A 17,372-nucleotide genomic window follows, 5' to 3' on the forward strand; every position below is an offset into this window, starting at 1 on the left:
TACAGGCAAATGCCTCTGATACATAATCCCCTTTTTTCGCCATGGCATAAAGATCCTTCAATATAACATACAAAGTATAAACAAGAAGGAAAATAAGAATCTCCTTGAGCTCTTCTTGGAGAATGAAAAAATAGATACCGCATTATTGACGAAAACATGGGTTTAAAATCGAATAAAATATGGATTGGCGTTCTTTTCTTTTAAGGAATTGCTAGTAAAAAGCAGAAGGTAATCAAGAAATGATAGCGCAGCTGGCTGTTGAAAAAATAAATCATCTTCAATATACAGGATATGGCCGGAGACATCACCGGCGCTGCTTTCTACCATCCCCATTTACAAACAACAAAATTCTTCTATGTCAGGAAAAAATTATTTTCTATGTCCTCTGAATTGCTTGCTTTTCTCAAGGAATACGATGAAAACAATGGTATCAAGACTTTGCAATACTTTCTGATAGATTGAATCTGTAGCTTAGCTGCGCATGGAGACATGCTTCTGAACGTTCTTACTATAAGCAGGTCGTGAGCCAGGAAAAAAAGTTGTGACCCATTATTTAGGAGATCCTTTTAAATTCTCATAAATATGTTTCTATCGAATGTCTATAATTCTAAATAGATTGAGTATTTTGATAGCGGCTACTTACGATACGTAATGCACTAACTAAACCCCAGCAGTACTAAAAAATACACCACTTCCTTGTCATACCGGCATTTGACAAGAGAAGGGCGCAAAAAGTTGTTTATGTCTATTATCTCTTTGGTTTTGTTTGGCCAATTTCTGTTTTTCGCGATATCTTTGCAAATTAATTAATAAAAAAATGACCGAAGAAGCTCCAGCTAAAACCAGTCGGATGCCATGGTGAGATTTTGAATAAAAATGGTTTATATAGGATAAATAATTCCATATTTTTAATTTTAGGGTTGAGAAATATCGGCCATCGAAATTAGATGATTTGATATCACATGAAGAAATTATATCGACAAGTAAGTTTTAAATTCTAGCATTTCCCTACATACTTTTAATACAAATATTGCCTTGCAGTTAATCGATTCATAAACCAAAAACAATTACCCCATCTACTGTTCTATGGACCTCCGGGTACGGGTAAGACCAGTACGATTTTGGCATGTGCCAAACAATTGTATACTCCGGCACAATTTAAATCAATGGTCTTGGAATTGAACGCCTCCGATGATCGTGGTATTGGTATTGTTCGTGGACAAATATTAAATTTTGCCTCAACACGTACCATCTTTAGTGGAACCTTCAAATTGATTATATTGGATGAGGCAGATGCTATGACAAATGATGCCCAGAATGCTCTACGTCGTATCATTGAAAAATATACAGAAAATGTACGATTTTGTGTTATCTGTAATTATTTGAGCAAAATTATACCGGCTGTACAATCAAGATGTACACGTTTTCGGTTCGCCCCATTGACACCGGAACAAATTTTGCCACGTTTGGACAAAATTATTGAAATGGAAAAGTGAGTAGAATTTATAATAATACACCTTAATATGGGGTAATTTTGCTACTTTTATATCAGATTAAATGTCACCGAAGATGGTAAGAAGGCCTTGATGGTTTTGTCCAAGGGTGACATGCGTAAAGTACTGAATGTCTTACAAAGCACCAGTATGGCCTTCGATGAGGTCAACGAAGATAATGTCTATACATGTGTGGGTCATCCATTGCGTCGAGATATTGAAAGAATCCTTGAGACGTTGTTGTCATGCAAAAGCTTTGAGGGTGCTTATGATGGTGAGTTTAATTGATTATTGAATTGAATGGAATTTTATAATATAATATTTATTATTCTTTTAGAAATCCAAAGTATCAAATCTGTCAAAGGTCTGGCCCTAGATGACATTCTAACGGAATTACATTTGTTTATTATGCGACGTATGTTCAGAACAAATTAGTTTTTAAATTTATTTTAATTTTGTATCTCTACATCTCTTTTTTTATTTTTCTACAGTGGAACTTCCCATGAGCGTCATGAATAAAATTATCATAAAAATGGCTTCTATAGAAGAACGCTTGGCCAAGGGCTGTACAGAAGGACCCCAAATTACTGCATTGATTGCAGCATTTTTCATAAATCGAGATCATGTTACATTAGAAAGTTAAATATCGCAAAAAACATTATTTTGTTTCTATGTGTAAGTTATGTTTAATAAATATTAATTTTTAAAATCTCATAAAATATATTATTTGAATGCAATTAAATGGAAACATCAAGCAACAAGTCCGTACCTATCTTCCTGAAAATTTCTCCCGAAATTTTATTGGATTACGGACACATAGATAAATTGCTGTTCATGATACGTACACGAATTTCAACATCCATTTTGGTCCACACAATAAACCAACATATTTTCATATCTATAATTTTAATTTCTTCTTTAATAAGTTCAGAAAAATGATTCAAACCAGAACTGAATTCCTACAACAAATTTCATTTACAATTTCGATTTAGTTTCCTTTTCATACATGTAGACCATTCGATGAGCTTCGTTGAAAAACGGATGCAGCTCATGGCGTACCCTTTCGATCCACGAGTATATTTTGGGATATTTGTTTTTAATTTCATAACCGCAACATCCTAGAAATTACACCAAAAAATAATTATTTTCAAAATATTATTTTTAAATAATTATCTACTCACTTATTTGTTCAATTTCGCATGCACCAAAAACATCTGCTGCAGTCAATTTATTACCAGCTAAATATTCCGTATCTTTTAACCATAGATTTTCCATCAGTTCTAAATCCTTTTCCATTAATTTGCGATATTTTGCCACTTTAGCTTCTGAGGCAGGCGAACCAAATGCCTTCTCCTGGACCCATTGAAAACGAAAATAGAGGGAACATGAAGTACGAATACCCGTATGTTGCCATGATAAAAATTCATCTACTCGTGCCCTTTCATGTAAATCAATGGGATAAAAAGCAATGGAAATTTGATCTTTAGCCGCTAAGTAACGTAGAATGGCAATACTTTCGGATAATTGAAATACTTGGTCGTCTTCTTTGTCGATTATGGCTGGTACTTTTTTGAAACGATTGATTTTTTTGTAATCGTCTTGTAGGTTTTCAGCTGGATAGGGAAAAAGAAATATTTTTTTATTAACATATAAAATGGTCTTCAAATAGTTAAGAAACAATTTAGATTAAAACAGTGGAATAAATCCAAAAAGTAGTTTGAACTCTTGTCTAAAAGTATATATTCCACAACATTGTGGTATTTCTTATACCCAACATTAATAGATCTTACCTTCCAGCAAGTTGATGGGTTTCGCCTCAAACTTCGTACCACTTGCTTTTAGTAAAATATACAAAGCCCTGGAGGGCTGTGACAGAAAATCAAAATAATATTCCAAAGTTGAGTCCATTGTTTTCATAGAGTGCTATAATCTATATGCTTGAACAGTTAACAATGTTTTAAAATAAATATTTGTTTATCTATGCATTTATTCTGATATTGTTTGGGAGTATAAATATGAAGAGAGTATATAATCTTAATTTGTCTCAGTATGCTTCTCTTGATTTTATTTGTTTCTCTTTACTAGTTTACAGTAGGTTCCGTATTATTGTAAAGAATCTTTTAAATACAGAATATTTTCCAATAGGTGGCTCGTTTATGCTCAGAAATAAGCCTTTTTGAATATATATATATATATATATATTTTTTTTTTTCTCCAGATGAAGGACATACATCTGGTCTTCTATAAATATTATAAAGGGTTCATATCAGGTAGGACGCTTAAGGATGGAAATTCATTATACTATTCACCACACTGTGGTACAGGGTATTTGTGCATATTTTTGTAACAGGCAAAAGGAAACGGAATAGACATATTGTTCCTTTTGAGAACATGCATAGAATCACTATCTGAGTCGATTTATGCATGTCAGACCGTCTGTCCATGTTAAATTGTAAACAAAGTACAGGTCGCATTTATGATCCGAATTGGATGAAACTTGGCACAGCTCATTTTTTCTGGCCCAATGACGAACCCTATTGAAATTGGGGAAAAGGGTTCAGATTTAGATATAGCTAACATATTTTCGTCCGATTTAAGATGTCATGTCATTTTGAAGTAAGTCTAGAATGATGTGTGTTAAGTTTCGAGAAAATCGATTGATTTCCGTTTCTCTGATCGAGGTAAATTTTGAACAGCACATTGTACTACAGCATACAAAATGGTTGCTCGAATACGTCCAGATTTACACATAGCTCCCATACATCATGCAAATGGGGCACCAAAGAAGGTCCGCCCGAGTGACATGCCATTTTTCATATGTATGTGTATAGTTTGCTTAGTTCAATTATCTATGTAGTCCACACATTTAATTTCGTTAGGTCTACAGGATATTGTACATATGAGCCTCTCTTGTATTTACCACCAGTGGTGAAGGGTATCATGTAGTCGGCTCCGTCCGAATGTTTAACTTTTCTTACTGTAACTACTCACAGTTTTGAATCCCTCAATAACCGAATTTAAGAACTTCTCCACCGATAATCGGAGGGCATATATAATCATAAATATTCGCAAAATACAGACAATTAGGGGAAATTTTCTATCCAATTTGAGCCCAAAATATAAAAAATTCCATATTTTCGAAAAATTCATAAAATTTTAGATACTATACCAGTAATGATAATTTTTGTAATAGGATATTCTAACCAAAGAGAGAGAACATTCTAAAAATATCAACATTAATTACAACGGACAAGTCTCTATTATATTTGATTCGAAATTATAAACAGAAAGTTTGTAACGCATCGAAGTAATAATTTCGGGTAATAAACTTAATACACCCTCTACTATGACGGAGAATACAAAAATGCACTTTATGTTACCCTACCGTTTCTTTTATTATGTTTTCCTTTGTTAAGAAATTAACTTTATATCTGTTTTTATTATTTTGTTTTTGTATCTTTAATTTACATAGACATTATTAATATAAAATCCCAAATTATTTGTAAATATGTTGTAAAGTTGATTTATTTTCTTTTTTAGAATCCCAATACACACTTTTTTTAACAACAAATTGACCTTTGATTTAAAAAACAAGTGAATACCACTTAAAGAGGGTAAGATTTGTATGGGAGAGCGTTGTCCCCACCTCTCTTTGTGGTTACAATGCTCCACTGAGCTGTTATCAATAAGATTTAAATGGGGGGAGACAATAACAACAAATACATGACAATGCCATTTGCCACTCTCTTTGAAGAAACAACCCAAATGGAGAGTGCAAAACGTTGACAAAATCAAAACAAATAAATAAATTAATGAAATGTTTTGTCAGACCATATCCAAATACATGCCGTGAACTTAGTTGGGCTATACTCTTAGAGAAGGTAAGATCGGTGTTGATAGAAAAAATATAAATTAAAAAGAAAGTTTTGTATTGTGGAATCTCAATATAAACAAATGGAAAATATAATTGCATATAATTATTGATTTATTATTGTTTTTTTAGTAAATTCCACTGGACCAAGAAACTCAACGCAATGTCATTAAAATATTTCTACGATTTAATGTCACAGCCCTCGAGGGCTTTGTATATTATTCTAAAAATGAGTGGTGTACAATTTGAAGATTGTCCGGTAGCTTTAAGGAATGGTAAGTCCAATGTGATAAGTAAATATAAGCAATTCATAGGTAGGTAATCTTATCGTCTAACCTATCAATAGCAAACTATTTTATGAATTGTTTTTTTATAAATTTTCTGCACAAAGTGCATCGTTAAATGTCCGAACAATACTTATAAATTCCTTTTATTCTAGGTGAACACTTGACGGAGGATTTCAAAATAAACATTAATCGTTTCCAGAAAGTGCCATGCATAATTGATGATGGTTTTAAATTGGCCGAGAGTATTGCTGTATTAAGGTAAATGCATACATTTTGAATATATGAACTCAATTACGCCTATCTGCTCAATGTTAGACTACGAATAATTTAGGGTCCCACATATTAAGTGCATGTGTTGCTTAGTCAAAGTCCAAAAGACCCCCATGTTTTTATAGATATGTATAAATACATTTCGGGAATGAGTAAGGAATATTGAAGTACTTGAAAATATAGAGATCTCACTTCAAGATAACATATTTTATTTAACTCAAATACCACCATAAAGCTAAGGATATCCACTATACAACAACAAAAACCTTTGTCAATGATTAGGATGGAGTCAATAGAAGAATATCATTTTCTGTAAAGAATTCAAGGTTGATGAAGACCGGTCGCAGCAACGAGAAACAAACCACATCTGAAATGACCCTCCCTTACAGACTTTGCCCATAAGGGCGTTGAGGTCAACAAAGAAACAACATCTTGTTGCAAAGGAGGAGTATCGAAAATTGAAGAACTGATCCGATCTGAAATGACCCTCCGTTGGTAGTGGAGAGGATAAACTCAAGAGAGGAACGAAATCTTGATTCTTCTTCTTTCTAATGGACATATTTTGGATCCTTGGCTCCTATATAAAATCAGACGAAACTATATGAGAGCTATATTTAAATCTGGACTGATTCTAAAAAAAACTTAACACACATCATTCTAGACTCAATTCAGTACGCTATGCCAAATTTTGGGCAAATCGAAAGATATATAGGACTTTGGTACACCATTTACATTAAATCGGTCAAACATATATATGGGAACCGATTTTCGAGAAAATTTACACACGTCATTCTAGTCCCAATTCAGTACGCACTGCCAAATTTCGTGGAAATCGAAAAATATATAGGGATTTGGTGAACCATATACATTAAAATGGTGAAACATATATATGGAAGCTATATCTAAATCTGAACCGACTTTCCCGAAACTCACCACTCATCATTCTATATGCAATCGAATTATATAGGGACATTAGTACACCATTTACTTTAAATCGGACGAAAATATATATGGGAGCTATATCTAAATCGCTCTAGACTTAAGCCAGTACACTATACCATCGAGGGATATATGGGGACTATGGTGCACTATTTACCATAAATCGGACGAAATATATATGTGAGCTATATCTAAATCTGAACTGTTTTTCCCAATTTCAATATGGTTCGTCCTTGGGCCAAATTAATGAGCTGTGCTAAATTTCATCCAATTCGAATCAAAAATGCGACCTGTACTTTGTTTACAATTTAACATGGACAGACGGACGGACATGCATAAATCGACTTAAGAAGTGATTCTATGCATATTCTCAAATGGAACCATGTGTCTATCTCGTTTCCTTTTGCCTGTTACAAGCATATGCACAAAGACATAATACCCTGTACCACAGTGTGGTGAAGATGAAAGTTGGACCAAGACTTACCACTTTTCCATGATTCTTCAAAGTCAACATTGAAACGTTTTGAAGCGACAATTCGACGGAGCTCCCAATGAGTTGTCATCATTGACGGGGCTGATTCGAAGGGCTCTACTTTATTAAGGCAGTTAATATCCTTGAACTCCTCTGAATGAATAGTAGTCTTGCAGGTTATCTGTTGATGTTGTACCGTTCAGGATAGTTCACTTTGAATGTTTTCCACAACCTCTTTAAACTCCAAAAATGCATATGTGGATCAAGATAGATAGAAGATGTTTTCCATTTTTCAAAAATCCGAAATGCATAATTTCAGCTAATTCGTGCTGTAATATTTATATATGATCTCATTTTTCTAGTGTCTTTCAATTTTTTATGTATACTATTTTCTTCTGCTTGCAGATACCTCAGTGCCAAGGGGAAAATTCCCGAATATTTATATCCGAAATATTTTGTAGAACAGGCACGCGTTGATGAATTCTTGGAATGGCAACATATAACATTACGTATTACATGTGCACTATATTTCCGTACCGTTTGGTTGGATCCCTTGTTGACCGGTGAAAAGCCATCAGCTAAAAAAGTGGAAAATTTAAAATCCCATATGGAAATGAATTTGGCGATTATTGAAAATGTGTGGCTGGAATCGACCGATTTTTTGTGTGGTAATCAAATGACGGTGGCTGATATTTTTGCAGCCTGTGAAATTGAACAGACACGTAAGTTATATATTTGAAATTTGATTGCGTCCAGAATTATTAAATAATGTTTTCCTTGTTATTTTAGGTATGGCTGATTATGATGTACGCATTAAACATCCCAAAATTAGAGCTTGGTTGAAGCGTGTTCGTGCCGCCTGCAATCCTCATTATGATCATGCCCATCAATATGTTTACAAGATTTCGGGTACAGCACCAAATTCGAAATTATAAAAAAGAGGAGGTGTATCGCTTTTTTTAGTTTAAATTTGGACATTTTTGTTGAGAATGTTATGTGAATAGTTTTATTGGTGATATATGTTAAATGTATGTGTTCCATATTTTGAATGATTAAAGACGATATATTTTCCAAAAGATAAATTACCGAAGTTATAAACAAATTACTGACTCAATTTTACATGTATGGACTAAAGAGAAACTGCAGCAAACATTTTTAGGAAACAAACAATAATAAATAATAATTTAAATTTTGGTGACTCGTTTTCTTAAAAGCGAGACATTCGAACAGTATATAGTCATTAATATAACACATTGCTATTGTGAATGATTTTGAAGCACAGACATATAAGATGGTTCATGTAATTGCTAACAGTATTTTTTATTAAATATATGAACCATATAATTACAAATTTTTGTTTGGCCTAAAAGTATGCTATACTTTTCTTTACAAAGCAGCAACTGCCACTATGACAGAAAAATTGCCGTTTTAAAAAAATGCATTTTTGTGTGGTTTTTCATTTTCAGGTAATAGGTGCCCAGCACCGAGCAGTAAGTATATTTCGCATGATGGTTGACTTCAAATGCTACTAACTCAGCAACTACTTAACCGATTTTCATAAATTTTGCACCAATGGTTAGAGGAAATTCCAAAGTTTTATTTTATATTATTATACATATATAAACTAATGTTATATAAGAGAAAATTAGCATTATGCGAAAGTTCAAGGTTTTTTAAAATATCGACTATTTTTTGGTTAAATTTAAACACTATCATTGAGTATAGAGTGACGTATCATGTTTACTCCCTCATCCTTATGGCTAATGAGGGTATATACACTTTGCTATGGCAAAAATGTGTTTCATCGAAATATTAACATAACTATCGAAGGGAGTAACCGATTTCATCCAAACTTTGCACATCATAATATTTCTTTCAAACTTAAATCAAGTTTTAAGATCGGGGATGTCGGCCCACTCCTTCTGGTACCTCCCACACAAAGTTGTCAAAATTTTACTGGAATTTAATTTCATAATATTATGCGTACGGAATGCACGATTTATACCAAACTTTGCACAACATATTATTTTAATCATGGTTGTATTATTTTGTAAGTTGGGACTTACCGGTCCACTGCTTTTAGTACCAACCCCACAAAGGGTCAACAATCGGACAAACATTAGGAGATAAAATCCAAAGGAAATCAGAGCGATATCTAAGTCTGAACAGATATTCACGAAACTTTACACCTTCTAAACTCAATTCACTACGCTATGCCAAATTTCGTGCAAATCGAAAAATATATAGGGTCTTTGGTGCACAAAATCGGACGAAAATATATATGGGAGCTATATCTAAATCTGAACCGATTTTCACGAAACTTAATACACATCATTCTATTCTTAATTCAGTACGCTATGCAAAATTTCGTGCAAATCGAAAAATACATAGGGACTTTGGTGCACGATTTATCTTAAATCGGACGAAAATATATATGGGATCTAAATCTGAACCGATATTCACGAAACTTAGCACACATCATTCTAGGCTTAATTCAGTACGCTGTGCCAAAATTTTCAAATCGAAAGAATTGCAGAGTCTTTTGTGCACCATTTACCTTAAATCGGACGAAAATATATATGGAAGCTATATCTAAATCTGAACCGATTTTCACGAAACTTAGCATACATCATTCTAGGCTTAATTCAATACGCTGTGCCAAATTTCGTGCAATTCGAAGGATATATAGGGTCTTTGGTGCACTATTTACCTTAAATCGGACGAAAATATATATGGGAGCTGTATCAAAATATGAACTGATTTTCACGAAACTTAGCACACATCATTCTAGACATTATTCAGTACGCTGTATCAAATTTCGTAGAAATCGGAAGATTTCATTTTTACAAAATGAAAAAATTCGCTGTTGCAAACATAAATTTACTGTGAATTTACTGCGTACGTCCCTGATGGGATCTATACCTAAATCTGAACCGATTTTCACGAAACTTAGCATATATCATTCTAGACATTATTCAGTACGCTGAGCCAAATTTCGTGCAAATCGAAAGATATATAGGACCTTTGGTGCACCATTTACCTTGAATCGGACGAAAATGTATATGGGAGCTATATCTAAATCTGAACGGATTTTTCCCAATTTCAATAGGGTTCGTCCTTGGGCCAAATAACTAAGCTGTGCTAAATTTCATACAATGGAAATCATAAATGCGACCTGTGCTTTGTTTACAATTTAACATGGACAGATAGACAGACAGACGGACGGACATGCATAGATCGACTTAGACTCTTAGACTCTTAAATAACGTCGATATTTTTATATCGGACCTTTCTGTTGTATTCTGAAATATCTTATAATAAAAAATAAACAAACTGCGTTTTTTGTTTGTACATAATGTTTTTGTTTCTTTTTATTCTAAATATTTCGGTGTAATATTTTTTACAATAATATTGAATTTCTTTTTTTTTGTATTTGCTGTTGTGTTTTTTTTCATATTATGGTTTCACACAATTCTTGCTTGATTTTTTCATCTATTTTTAAATAAAGATAATAATTACAATTTCATTTTATTATTATTAATTGTAATATATGTATAGAGAGGTTGAGGGGGCGGGGGCACAGAATGATTATGATGATTGTATGTTTGTTTGTTTTTCTTGTAAATACAGATATTTATGTGGTTTGCTTTGTTTAAATCTAATTGTGGTCCTGCTTATTGTGGAGATGCTAAATGGGGTAGTGGTGTTACGCTCATTTGTAATGAATATTTTTAATATATATTCCGTTTAATAACTTCCACAAAACTAACAATTTTCGGATTTATTAATTGTTTTTTATATTTTATTTAAATATGTATTTTATTTTCATTCAATACATGGTACATTGAGATGTAGTTGTTGGTTCTAATTAGTTTAGCATACAGTAAGGGAGATAGTGGTTTGTTTATTTTGGGTGGGCAGGTTATATGTGTCTTGTTTTGTTGTATTAAATATATGTAGGTAGTTGTTTGTTTATTTTTTCATATACAGATATACGATATATGTATAAATAATATTTTTTTATTTTGTTTATTATTTATGTTTTAATTTTTATTACAGCTGATTGGTGTATTTGTTTACTGTTGTTTTATTTCTTTTTTTATTTTTTGATTTTAAAGTGCCTTTATTTGCACACTTTTGTTTTCTTTTTATTACATAAAAAATAAACTTAAAATAGCAGTGAAAAATAAGATCATAATAAAATTAACATAATACATAGAGTAATAATAATAATCAGAGAATAATCTAAAAATCAACAATTATATTTTTATTTTTCTTTTGTTTGTTTGTTTTTGCTATACAACTAAAACTTTTTTATTTATATAATCAAATCTAACAGAAAAATATTTTCATATAAAATTAAAAACTCATACAAGCAGCACGCATACATATACACACAAATAATACAATTCCTAAGTTGTTTTATTTTTTAATTTTAGCAAATATAACATTTATTTTTTGTTTCCGTTTTCATTTTTTTATTTTATAAAACTTAATTAAAATAGAAAAAAATCTTACAAACAATATATAATAATAATTTATACAAGAAACATTTACATAATTTTTTTTAATGATTCATCATTTTTAAAATAAGACAAAAAATAGCAACACATATTTTTTTAATTTGCCGTTTTTTTGTTGTAAAAAAAATTAAATTATAAATACTTTTAATTGTTTTATGCGTCCATTATATTTTTGTGGGTAATTTCCTATTTTTTTGGAAAATAATTATAAAATATATAAAATTTAACTAAATATAAATCTGTACATAAGACGTTTTTTGTTTGTTTATTTTGAATACATAAAATATTAGGCTTGGCTTGTCGTATAGAAAGAAATATGAAAAATGAACAAAATTTGAGCTTTTGAAATATTTTTTTTTGGATTAGAAGAGGAGGTTTTTAATGACGTTATCGTTTTTCAGTTTTTAAATGTTTTGTTTTTAAATAATATTTGATCGATTTTATTTCTTCGGAAACCTAAAAGAATTGTCTATTAATCGAAAATGTTTTTAATTTTCGTTTTATAAATTTGGAATGGCTTAACAGACAGTTTTTTTGGAGTTACAAAAAAAAAAAATATGTTTTCAAAAAAGGTTTTCTGAGTGAAAATTTGTTAAATATTTTTGATTACCAAATAGATTAGCATATGAATATTAAAATGATCTGTTCGAAAACCTACAAGAATTTTCAGTTTGTCGAAATATTATTACATTTTTTCAATTGTAGATATTTGAAAAGTTTATTATTTTTTTCAAAATGTTTTGTTTATTTTTTTTTTCAATTTTCTGAAGAAGAATGTTTTGAGAAATTAAATTTACACAAAAAAATATATTTTCCAAAAAGGTTTACGGAGGGGAAAATTTTTAAATATTTTTGATTACATGAATATATTATCATATGAATATAAAAATTATATTTTCGCGAAATTACAAGAATTTTCAGCTTATCGAAATGTAAATACCGTTTTTCAATTGTAGATATTTGAAAAGTTTATTTTTTTTTCAAAATGTTTTGTTTATTTTTTTAATTTTATGGTGAAGAGTGTTTTAAGAAATTAATTTTTTGAATTGCTATGTAGTTTAAATGAAATTGATTCCTTTAGGTGTTATAATTTTGTTATATTTAAATTTTTATGATAGATATTTTTTTAAAATTTTTTATTTCTTTATTACTTTAATCGAAGTCATTGTCATATCTTATTATCAACATTTTTAAATTGTGATTATATAAATATATGCCAGAGTCATGAAACTCTGTACCAGATGAACATTCGGCTGAAAATAGAAAAACGCCAGAACAGAAAAAAATAAACCAGGAAAGAAAGTATTAAAGTCGGACTGGGCCTACTATATGATACCCTTCATCACTTTGGATATATTCTACATAGTCTCCTAACAGACGTCGCCTTTTCGAAAGAACATTGACACGAAATTGAACGAAAGATGTATAAGAAATTTGGTGCATTATTTTCATTAAATTGGACGAAAATATATATGGCAGCTATATCTAAATACGAACCGATTTTCACGAAACTTAACACACATTATTCTAAATCTTATTAGGTACACTTACCAAATTTCGTGCAAATCGAAGGATATATATAGGGACTTTCGTGCACCATTTACATTAACTCGGACGAAAATATATATGGAAGCTATGTCTAAATTTGAATCGATTTTAGAGTTCGTCCTTGGGCCAAATAAGTGACATATGTCAAATAACATCCAATTCGGATCATTAATGCCACCTGTACTTTGTTTACAATTTAACATGGACAGATGTACGTACCGGGATGCATAAATGGGCCCAGAAAGTGATTCTATGCATATTCTCAAAAGGTACCATGTGTCTATCTCCTTTCCTTTTGCCTGTTACAAACATATGCACAAAGACGAATGTGGTGAAGGGTATATTTTTGGGTGTATTTTTGGAAATGATTTAAAGTAGACCAAGACGCTAAAATTAATTTGTTACAAAGAAATTTTGTTACAGAATCTGGGTTTATTAAAAAAAAACTGAGACCTTTTAAGAAGTGGTAATTGTCCAAACTTCGGAAAAACGTGTAATGGGTTTACAACACCTTGGGCTTATTTCGAAATAAATGAAACCCCTGACAGAAGAGACGTCCAACAGACAGCAAATGTATTTTTGTGGAAATGATCTGAAAGATACCAAGATACAGGCTTATTCTTTGAATTTGCAACGTTAAAAAACAATAATTGTAATTGATTGTTTTTGCAAAAGACCACACAAAATGTTTTGAAGTTAATAAAGGAAAATAATAGTAAAATATTAGGTAATTTGTAGCTCTTGGAACAGATCTAATTTTAAAAAAATTAAACACTTTAGATTTTGCAATAAATATCATAAATAAAAAAAATGAACCCAAAATTATTAATACAAAAAATATATAATAAATATATGCTCACAATAGAGGTATAAAATTAATAAATTTTAATCATTCGGACTTTATACATGGAACCCTGAAAGAATTTTCTTTTTATAAATCTAATCTCATTTCCGCAATTCTCTTTTCTTTGTATTTCAATAATTTGGTTGATACTATTTTCAACAATTTTGGAACGTAAACGTCATTGTATTTTATCTTTGCTCAGAAAAAAATTGAACAAAGAATCTGTTACACCAACAGAACTGCTTATGCATCTTCCCTATTAAATCAACCTTGAAAAAGGCTATGGAGCACCATTCCTCTTCCATAGAAATACAATATACAAACTTTAATGAAGGAAAGCTCTTTTCCAAAATCGTATATTTCATAGAACAAAAATTATTTATATTTTATATATAATGTTTTTTACATATAAAGAAAACCTAAATTTATTAGACAAGCCATAAAGAATATATACAGAGTATAGGAAAAAATATATAGAATAGCTAAAGAATAGTAATAGTATATATAGTAATTATTAAACAAAATTGGTGGTTGTGTTACATTGCGTGCGTTTTTTATTGGCGTGGCCAAAACATAAAACATAAAAAATAATTATTAATTTGTTTTTTTGTTGTTGTTTCGTTAAATTAGTAAAAATAGAATTTTTGGTTTCAAAATATTTTGTAAATATATATAATATAGTATATAAAAAAATAATAATAATTATAATAAATATTAATTAAGTGCGTGTTTACATCAGTTACACTTTGTTTTGTTTTTGCGTTTCGTTTGCTTTACTTTTTCATTTTTTTCTTGTTGCTAGGTTATAATCTTATAATTTATAAATGTTTAAGCTAATACTACACAGATTTTGGGGGGTTTGTTTTATAATGGTTGTTTTTTTTTTCTTTCATTTCTATCCTCTTTTTTATTATTATACACATAAAACATACACAAAAATATATATACGTGTGATTTGTTTCATTTTTTAATGGTGTTGTTGCTCGTAAATATTTATATATCTATATATATTTGTAGAACTCCAAAAACAACACATACGTAGTATAATATTGTAATACGGTGTTTTTTGTTAAATGTTTTGTTGCTTATTTGTTGGTTTGTTGCTGTTATTATTATAATAATAACATCGTTTTTTTCTTGATTTTTTTGTCACTTATAAACTAGTTGGTGTTTTGTTGTTTAATTTAGAAGATGATTGGTTTTTGTCATCTTCAACAAGTAAATAAATTATTTATATATATACGACGAATACAGCGAGTGTATATAGTTTTTTTTCATATTTTGTATCTTTCATTCTAGAACATCTTTTGGGATAATCATTGTCATTATCATAATAATCATCATCATCATTATCGACATCACAATGTTGCAGTATTTATCTAACTATTCTAGCGATGTAATTAATGATCGTGGTGTTCAGTGCTATTGCATGGATACTGTGGGAAGAGTGGTTAAGCTATGGAGGAATTTCTCTATAAAATTATATTTGTTTTCATATTTGGTCTCAATATAAATTAAAAATATTAAATTGGGCAAAAGTTAAATTTTAACAGGAAGTTACTTGTGACAAATGTGATCAAAATGTGAGGTTATAATTGAAGAAAATTAAATGTATTGAAATTTAATTTTTTTCACAAATGATTTATAGTAAATTTAAATATAGAATTTGTAGAAAAATAACTAGTAATAATAATTTAAAAATGTGAGGTTATGTCAAAAATTAAAAATGACAAATGCAATATCCTCTTTTTGGTGTTATAAAATAAAATTGTTAGTTCAAATATATGTCCTGTTTAGAAAAACAGGCTAGTTTAAAATGTGAGGTTATGTTCAATTGTTTTCCTGAAAGTTCGCCCATTAAAGTTGCAAATCAAGACCTGCTAATCTAAGATTATTTATAGCAGCCAATTAATCGGACAATTTTTAAATACATTACAGTTATTGAACAACATTTTCTAAAAAAGTTCGGTAATATTGAAAGTATTAAGTTTAGGACATATATGTTCCTGTGAAATTATTTTCGTTTCTAAAACATTTGTATGAATAAAAAATAAAATCTGAATTTTGCAATTATACCTTGCTAAAAATCTGTATAACACCAGCAAGAGAAGAATTGAACACAATTTACGGTAATTTGTTATTTACAAATTTTTACATATTCTACAATTTTAAAATATTATATAAATTGTGTTTTCCTTTTAAAAATCAGTTTGGAATTAATTCAAATACGGCAACTTATAGTCGCAAATGTAGGTTGTGCCGGCAATTTATGTAGAGGTGATGATAGAAGTTTTTTGTTATCTTCGAAATATGCAAAAAAACTGAAGATATAAGGCCACATAAAAATTGGGTCAACAAATTGGAGGAAATATGAACTTTGGATAATTTAGAAAAGGTTAGGTTTGGGGATGTGCAGTCACTAATGTGGATGCAGCACTCTGACACCTTCCGGTCCATTGTGAGTAGGAGACTAAGTCCAAAAAAGACTCGACCCCGGAGAAACTTTAGCATAATACTATCACTACAATGCATTACTAATTGGCCCTATTGGGCTTCCTATGTATTGATATTGAATAAATGAAATGAAATGAAATATCTTTAAAGAATCGCAATACATTTTTATTAATTCATAAAGGTTATAATATCTTTAAAGAATCGCAATACATTTTTATTAATTCATAAAGGTTATAATTCCAAATTTCAAATACCAAGGAGTTCTTTAATACCTTACCAATGAATGTAGACCACTTTAAAGAGAGGATGAAGAATTTTCTAATGTCGATCGGTAATGTCATTTGATGGCAATATCCAAATGTGGTTCGATTTTGAAAACATTTTTTGAAGGGAACTTTGGATTTTTTGGAGTTGGAGCCTGGTTATAACTTCACATTCCAAATACCAAAGAGTACTTTATGCCCTTAAAATCCCAATGAATGTAGACCATTTTAAAGAGAGCATGACTTCTACCTTGGGTGGACAAATTTTCTAAAGTTGATCGGTGGTAATGTCATTTGGTGGCAATATCCAAATGTGGTTCTATTTTGAAAACATTTTTTGAAGGGAACTGCACATATATTTCCTTTTTTTGTGGTTCTATTTTGAAAACTATTTTGAAATAAACTGAA

At 30.3% G+C, this 17,372-nt stretch overlaps 3 protein-coding genes across 3 annotated transcripts; 2 read left to right on the forward strand and 1 right to left on the reverse strand.

Annotated features, from left to right (window-relative positions):
* The first annotated feature begins 817 nt into the window (after positions 1 to 817).
* Positions 818 to 2,191, forward strand: LOC133324241 (replication factor C subunit 5-like). Its single transcript, XM_061533088.1, has 6 exons — positions 818 to 858; positions 919 to 983; positions 1,042 to 1,492; positions 1,553 to 1,767; positions 1,831 to 1,908; positions 1,985 to 2,191. The coding sequence occupies exons 1-6, from the start codon at positions 818 to 820 to the stop codon at positions 2,134 to 2,136; spliced, it is 1,002 nt and encodes a 333-aa protein (XP_061389072.1). The 3' UTR covers positions 2,137 to 2,191.
* A 277-nt stretch (positions 2,192 to 2,468) lies between these two features.
* On the reverse strand, positions 2,469 to 3,401 carry LOC133324242 (glutathione S-transferase theta-3-like). Its single transcript, XM_061533089.1, has 3 exons — positions 3,284 to 3,401; positions 2,675 to 3,106; positions 2,469 to 2,611 (listed from the first exon to the last, which is right to left on the reverse strand). The coding sequence occupies exons 1-3, from the start codon at positions 3,399 to 3,401 to the stop codon at positions 2,469 to 2,471; spliced, it is 693 nt and encodes a 230-aa protein (XP_061389073.1).
* Positions 3,402 to 5,518: 2,117 nt separating this feature from the next.
* LOC133324238 (glutathione S-transferase theta-1) lies at positions 5,519 to 8,267 on the forward strand. The gene is made up of 4 exons (XM_061533086.1): positions 5,519 to 5,639; positions 5,804 to 5,909; positions 7,738 to 8,054; positions 8,122 to 8,267. The coding sequence occupies exons 1-4, from the start codon at positions 5,528 to 5,530 to the stop codon at positions 8,265 to 8,267; spliced, it is 681 nt and encodes a 226-aa protein (XP_061389070.1). The 5' UTR covers positions 5,519 to 5,527.
* The last annotated feature ends 9,105 nt before the right edge of the window (positions 8,268 to 17,372 follow it).

Source organism: Musca vetustissima, unplaced genomic scaffold (assembly GCF_032173495.1).
Source record: "Musca vetustissima isolate MV318-11 ecotype Yass unplaced genomic scaffold, APGP_CSIRO_Mvet_v1 utg24388, whole genome shotgun sequence".
Classification (NCBI taxonomy): Eukaryota; Metazoa; Arthropoda; class Insecta; order Diptera; family Muscidae; genus Musca; species Musca vetustissima.

Excerpts from the sequence above, each read along its gene's own strand:
- LOC133324242 (XM_061533089.1), bottom strand. The coding sequence starts at position 3,401 with ATGGACTCAACTTTGGAATATTATTTTGATTTTCTGTCACAGCCCTCC. Across the intron at positions 3,107-3,283 it reads ACCCATCAACTTGCTGGAAG|CTGAAAACCTACAAGACGAT; the intron begins GTAAGATCTATT and ends TTCCCTATCCAG. Across the intron at positions 2,612-2,674 it reads ATGCGAAATTGAACAAATAA|GATGTTGCGGTTATGAAATT; the intron begins GTGAGTAGATAA and ends TGTAATTTCTAG.
- LOC133324238 (XM_061533086.1), top strand. The coding sequence starts at position 5,528 with ATGTCATTAAAATATTTCTACGATTTAATGTCACAGCCCTCGAGGGCT. Across the intron at positions 5,910-7,737 it reads GAGAGTATTGCTGTATTAAG|ATACCTCAGTGCCAAGGGGA; the intron begins GTAAATGCATAC and ends TTCTGCTTGCAG. Across the intron at positions 8,055-8,121 it reads CTGTGAAATTGAACAGACAC|GTATGGCTGATTATGATGTA; the intron begins GTAAGTTATATA and ends TTGTTATTTTAG.
- LOC133324241 (XM_061533088.1), top strand. The coding sequence starts at position 818 with ATGACCGAAGAAGCTCCAGCTAAAACCAGTCGGATGCCATG. Across the intron at positions 1,493-1,552 it reads AAAATTATTGAAATGGAAAA|ATTAAATGTCACCGAAGATG; the intron begins GTGAGTAGAATT and ends CTTTTATATCAG. Across the intron at positions 1,768-1,830 it reads CTTTGAGGGTGCTTATGATG|AAATCCAAAGTATCAAATCT; the intron begins GTGAGTTTAATT and ends TTATTCTTTTAG.